The sequence below is a fragment of the Alligator sinensis genome, unplaced genomic scaffold, assembly GCF_000455745.1.
Source record: "Alligator sinensis unplaced genomic scaffold, ASM45574v1 scaffold1581_1, whole genome shotgun sequence".
Lineage (NCBI taxonomy): Eukaryota > Metazoa > Chordata > Crocodylia > Alligatoridae > Alligator > Alligator sinensis.
Window position 1 is genome coordinate 105,123 of NW_005842641.1, and position 6,505 is coordinate 111,627.

Here is a 6,505-nt window from a genome sequence, read left to right on the forward strand (position 1 = left end):
AATCTCTCAGTCCTGATCCTCAAAGGAAACTTACAAAACACTTCCCAGAGACGAGCCTATGAACTCCACTTCATCAACCTCCTGGATACTAAAAATCATGGACTAAATATAGACATTGGATTTATGACACTTTATAACCTGCCTGACATCTGACTCCCCAGGTATCTCTCCACTTTCATCCCCCTTCTCTCTCTCCCCGCCCCCCCTCCTCGCCTGTCTCTCACCCATTGACTCCTCAATCTACATTTTCACTGACTACCTGTCTTGTATGCATACCAGCCCAGCCGCTGGCTTCTTTACTTTTCATTCCATCCAGGAAGAGCACGCACCAACTGCTGAAACTTCCTTAGCCTGACGAAGGGTTTTTGAACCTGAAAGCTTGCTTAATAACTATTCTCCAACTATTTGGGTTGGTCTAATAAAAGATATCAGATTCACCCAAGGAACTTTGTCTGGCTGCAAGGAGACACTCTGCCTTCAGGATTAATAAAACTAATTCTTGTCTTCCTGGTTTACATTTTTAAGTTAGATTAAGCTGTGGATGCTGTGTTTTACTGGGATGTATCTTAGCTTAGGCGAAGACTTTTGGTAGTTCTCTGTATGCTTTGCAAATTGCTCTGTTCGATACCTTCCTTCAGAGAAAGGACTTTTCCCCATCCCCTGCTTGGGAGCCTGGGCTGGTGCCTGGCCACGCCCCCTCCACTCCAGCAGGGAGGGTTGAGAGCCTTGCAGGGCATCTCTTTTCCCTCCACTTTGGCAGTGGATGGTAGGCATAGGCTACTGGTGCCTCCTGAGTCTGGGGGGACACCAGAAGCCCATTGCCAACTGGGGGGAAGCCCCTCAGCAGGTGAATTGTTGACCGGGAGGAGGTCCCTCAGCAGGCAGATTACCAACTGGGGTGAGTCCCCCAGTGGCCAATCACCAACCTCAGAAGTGCCAGCGGCAAAACCGGAAGTGCCACTGGTGCTTCTCTCAGCACCCCCCCACTCCCCAGCGCCAATCTCAGGGGGGGACACTGGCCAGCACTTCTCCCAGTGCCCCCACTCCCCAGCCAGCAAGGACCAATCTCAGGGGGGGGCCATGCCCCACCCATGACACCCTTGCACATTGCCTATGCTCTAGTGACCCCCGGCTTCTGGCTTGAGGCACTGCAGGCATGTGCCTGCATTTCCTGGTTTAGCAGAGCATGCCTGTACAGGTATTAATCAATTTAAGCTGCACAGCTCAGACTAACCTGCATAGAGTGAATCAGTTCTGGCTCAAGCTTTTTGAATGTCTGTCCCTAGCCCTAAGGAGAGAGTAAAGGGGAGACTCCAGGAGACAACTGACATGAGAAGGTCACACAATGAGACAAGCATGAGGTGACCTGATGGGAAAGGCCATACATGGTGGATCCAAGAGGAGATGTATTCTGAAATCATTGTGAACCAAGTAGTCTGAGAGAGCTCAGCTTCATGCAGCATTGAGTAGCATGGCATATGTATTCAGTACCTTTGCACAGCCCAAGCACTGGCTCCAACTGACTTCTACATGAATATGTTAGAAGTGCAGTTCCTCACAGCAGGGCATGCTGTAGGGATCCCAGGGGGAGTGTTAGGGCTACAACAGCAACCTTCCAGGCTGGAGCTGCTGCACCACTGCCCCTCAGGAATGACCTGAGGCTGTGTTCACTGCACAAGGGGCTGGCGGCAACCCCTCAGACCCAGCACCACCTTCTCCAGATGCCATGGCACCTCCTCAGGTCAAGGCAGCTATGCACTCAGCCTACAGAGATGTTGTGTTTGTTAAGTGGTTTGGTAAGTAAAGTATTTTCTACCCAAATCAGTATTTGCCCCAATGTGGGAACTGATGTGCAATTTGAGCCACGTGACGTTGGCTTGTTTGGTAACTGGAAAACTGGCTGACATACCCTGTGGTTGCCTAATCCTGTGATCCCAGGAATAGAGGGGAGAGTGCTGCTTTCCCAAGGGACCTTCGTCTGGAGGATCTTCAAGTTCTTCCAGCAAACCTCCGGCAGGAACAGCATTTGACAGCACAGATGAGGACAGAGAGGAGGGTTGAGAGGGAAGCTTTGGAAGCTGACACTCTGCCAGCTGAACTTGGAGCACCTCTGCCCTCAAAGCTCCCCTATGGCCAGACAGCCCCTGCCCATGCTGCAGATTAAGTAGAGGCCAGTAGAAGGCTTTTTGTCTTCTAGAGAACTGGGGGTCATTCTTTTTGTCAGGTGTACTACAAATTATCCCTGGAGTCTCAGGCACCCCCAGGACAGTTCAAAAGTTTACCATCGCTGGAACCTTCTGCCCTTCTGACACCCTCCCAGAGTGCCACTTCCATCCTCACTGTGCATATGCAAACACTAGCCAAGGAACAGAACGTCCCAACTTGTGGCCAACAGGAGATACCCATGATTCTGTTGGACTAGAAGATACTCAAGTTAAAGTGTGTTTGCCTGGATGTGGGAGTTTAAGACTAGGTGGTAGAATACTATTGCACTATACCACTAGGTGGTAAAATACTATTGCAGTATTCTGTGCCTATCTTTAAGAATTTGTAAGAATTTAATTTAATCTTTAAGATAAGTGCCAGTTACTTTGAATCTTTTCATTTTGGAAAGCTTGTTTCTTAGGGTTACCATATTTCCAGTTCCAAAAAAGAGGACACCTGTTGCACAGGGTAAGGGGTGGCATATGATTGTGGGGGGCAGTGATATGTCAGTGCCCTGTCCCTGCCCATTGCGTTGCCCCTCACTCCCAAGCCACAGCCCACGCAGCCCTGCTGCTGCCCCCTCACTCCTGACCCACAGACCGCTGGCCCTGCCAGTGCCCTCATTCCCAACCCGCAGTACCCTGCTCCCCGGGCCATGCTTGTGCCCCTCACTCCCAACCCACAGCCTCCTGGTGCTGCCAGTGCCCCACACTCCCAACCTATAGTCCCCTACCCCCTTGTGCCCCTCACTCTCAAGCCACAGCACTCCAGCCCTGCTGGTGCACCTCACTTCCAACCTGCAGCCCCCTGTTCCCCCCATCCCTGCAAGCACAGGCACCAGCCCCAATGCTGCTGACCTGGCCATGTAGCTCCCTGCTGCCCCCAAAGGGCACCCCCACCTTCCCCTGCTGACAGGGGAGGCACATCCCCTCCCTCCCCCTGCCTCCCCTGCCCTGCCACAGCCCTGGCACCCGGACTGCTCCCACCACCCTGCCTGGCTGCATACAGGCCACATGCATGTGCACCCTGCCTCCAATTGTCCTCCCCCACCCCGCTCCCTCCAGCCCCAAGCAGCTCCTTGCTAGGGCAAGCCAGGAAAAACTTCAAAGCTGAGCCGACCAAAATCATGGACATGTGATCATATTTAAAAAAAAAACCCTGCCTAGATGGAGATTGAAGGATCCAAAAGGAGGACATGTCTGGGAAAACCTGGACATATGGTAACCCTATTGTTTCTTAACCCATGTTCTTTCTTGTTTATACATGTGATAGTGTGTGCTCCAGGCCATACATGAACTATGTCAGTGGTTCTCAGTGTTTTTAGACTCAAGGCACACCTTGTTAGGCTTAAGGCACCCATTCATAGATTCAAGGCACTCCTCCAAAACTGCCAGCTCCGTTTTCACTCATTTTTTGACTATAGAAAAATAATAGGGCAATGTTTCTGTTGCAAAGAGTTCAGAAAGACCACAACAGGTCAGAATGTTTTTAACATCATGACTCCCTGTTTGAAATCTCTGGGTTGGTGAATCATGTTTGCATGCCTAACCATGCCAACATTGTGAGGTACCCAGGAGCACCCATAAAAAGAGTGCAAGGCAGACTGGTTGAGAATCACTGAAATAAATAATGCCATAAACCGTTGGATGGATTATACCATAATTCTCATTTACTACTGAAAAATCTTCAGTGCCTTCATCTGTAGTTGAAGGGAGAATCTTAAATAAAGTGACATTTAGGAAACAAGCAGGCATACAGCAAGGGGAGGATTTTCATGACATGCATTTCATAGCAACTTTCCTGTGTGGAAGTAAATTTAACCAGGCTTCTTCCTTGACTAAGAGGAAAGACAAAGAGAAAGAGAAGAGAAGATGCTGATGCTATGTGTTTCAAAATGTTGTAAGATAAAGAAAAACCTTCATGCCTTGTTTTGTCTGTGTGCAGATGTTAACCTTCTCCTTTCCGCCAAACTAGAAGCTGATAACTGTTCCCAAAACATAGTGTTTTTTTTAAATAAGTAAACTGCTTACGTGTGACAAACAAATGATCAACATCTTTCTGTTTCTCTCAAAGTTGCTTTGTCTGAACCCTGCATTTTTTTTCGCTGTCTAAAGTATAAATATGCTTGTAAACTTGTAGAAGTCAGAGTTCCTTTAAGAGCTCTCTCTGTGATCACTTGTATAGTTTTAAATAAACCTAAATGGCTCTGCCAATTCTAATACAACCACAACGCAAAGTTTAATTTCTTCCACACCTGTTAAGAAAGCTAGTGTTTTGTCTGGGTCATTGCATGGTCTTCTGTTTCTTCAACCATGAATTGTATGTAGGACCAGGCAGATTCACAGCTTGAAGCTGGGAAAGGGGTGGGGAGGGTGGAATTATGGCAGAGGCTTAGCCCTCTCCTTCATGCACAAAGCAGTCAGGATAGAGAGCCACATTTAACTCTTGAGGGGTCAGTTTTTGACAAGGATTTGGCTCTAAAATAGCAAGAGGAGCCCTGATAGAACCATGGCACTGACTGTCTTGTCACTGGAGAGCACCCTGGGGAGGTGCCACCCATGGCCTGGAGGATGAAGAACATCCCTGCCCTGAGCAGCCTCCTGTGCCATGGGGGAGTCATGGGGCTGGCCCCTGGGGAGCTAGAAGGCCCAGACGCACTGTTGCCAAGCCTCTTTATAATAAGCAGAATTGGGTTTGTGTTTTTTTAAAAGTCGCTCATATTTTTTGAGAGTCACGTATTGCAGTTTTTTGGGCTTGTTTTATTTGGAGTTTGCTTATTTTGCATGTGGCTGGGTCCAGTTTCCATGGAAACCCCAGCAACAGCCACATTGATAGTGCAGGGCCGGGGTTTTTGTGGAGACTGGCTCCAGCAGCGCTGGCAGGGAGCACGGCAGGGCAGGGAGCTCCTCTGGGGTCAGGCTGAGATTGTGGCAGCAACCGCGTGGTCCGGAACTGGGGCAGAGCCGCGATCTGCGGCTCACATGCTCCGGGCAGGGGCGTGCAGGCGGCTGTCACCGCTGCAAGGAGCTGGGGCAGGGCCAATATCTGCATCCTGCACATCCCAGTTACGAAGACTGGGGATTTGCTACAAGGATTTTGTCCCAAGCTGGGATATGCTCCAACAGTTCAACATATATCTGATGGCAACAGAGACTGTGGATGGCCTTTTTTTAATAATGTAAGTACATATGCATTTATTTAAATATTATATGCAGCAAAACTAGAGCTGCTAAAAAAATATGGAGTTTGTATATGGAGGTCTTCCCTACTCCCCTGTCTTTAAAATGGGTTGGTGTAGGCTGCTATGGGCAGAGCCTGGGCAGATCACAGCAGGGTATGTTTAGTCAAGCTAGTTGAGCTGACCAGTTTTACTTTTGCTCCTGTCTTTGGCCAAGGACCCACAGTTCAGGGCCCTTGCCTCTACTGCAGCTGGGCTAGTGGATAATACCCGAAGGTAAATGATCAAGCAAGCAAGCAAACAAACACAGAACAGCCCTGCTCAGGGCTCTCCTCGTGGCTGTTTAACCCCCTGGCAACTCCAGGCAGCCTGCTTCCTGGGCCAGGTGCAGCCCCTTGAGGCTGCTTTCAGTGTCTTTTATCCTTCCCACTTGGGGCTCACAGTGGCTAATCCTCTCTCACTCCCCACACCTGTGTCAGCTCCCTTGCGGTGGGACTCACTACCTCCCAGGATGTAGTTCCCCAGCCTCAGGTGAGTTTTCCCAGGTCTGGGATGGGTGTGCAGAGGTGCTTCTGGGGTGTGGGGCTGTTCAGACTCCCCCAAACCCTGTTACAGTCAGCCTTGTTTTTAAACGCAGCGCTGCATTTTTTTCTTGTGAGACTTGGCAACACTGTCTCACAAGATCTGCAAAGACTGTCTACACTGCTCCCAGTGCTGCCCTGCCACGGACCCAGCGCCATGGGTGGCTGGAGCTGTCGTGGCCACTACGTGCAGGAGTTGTGGTTACACTAGGCCGTAGTTATGCTAAGCTATAGTCAAGCTGAGACCAAGCAAAGGACCTTGGGAGCATAACAGGTGTCACCGAGGGCTGGATGACCTGCTTAAGATACAAGGAGTGAAAATGCAAAGTTAGAAACAACAGTTGAGGAATAAAAACGTAGCAGTTGCTGAAGCGGAGAACAAGGGGCGGGGTGAGCGGAGCGGAACATGCCCGGGAAGCCGGGACCGGGCAGGAGGAAGCGGCGAGTTGCGGTTGGCAGGAAGGCGCGGCAGGCCTTGGCCCGGAGGGCCGTCAGGACAGCGCGAGGCGGGTGCTAGGGGCCGGGCCGGGCAGAGCCGCTG

At 50.3% G+C, this 6,505-nt stretch overlaps 2 protein-coding genes across 5 annotated transcripts in view; one reads left to right on the top strand and one right to left on the bottom strand.

Annotated features, from left to right (window-relative positions):
- The window catches only part of HEATR4 (HEAT repeat containing 4), a 95,977-nt gene that overhangs the window by 74,282 nt on the left and 15,190 nt on the right, over positions 1-6,505 (bottom strand). The window lies entirely within an intron of this gene.
- LOC102374596 (acyl-coenzyme A thioesterase 1) overlaps positions 1-6,505 on the top strand; it is a 31,292-nt gene that overhangs the window by 12,558 nt on the left and 12,229 nt on the right. Inside the window, exon 2 of the mRNA XM_025215371.1 lies at positions 5,827-5,914. Within this exon, the coding sequence (XP_025071156.1) occupies positions 5,827-5,914 (88 nt within the window). The remainder of the gene's footprint in view (positions 1-5,826; positions 5,915-6,505) is intronic.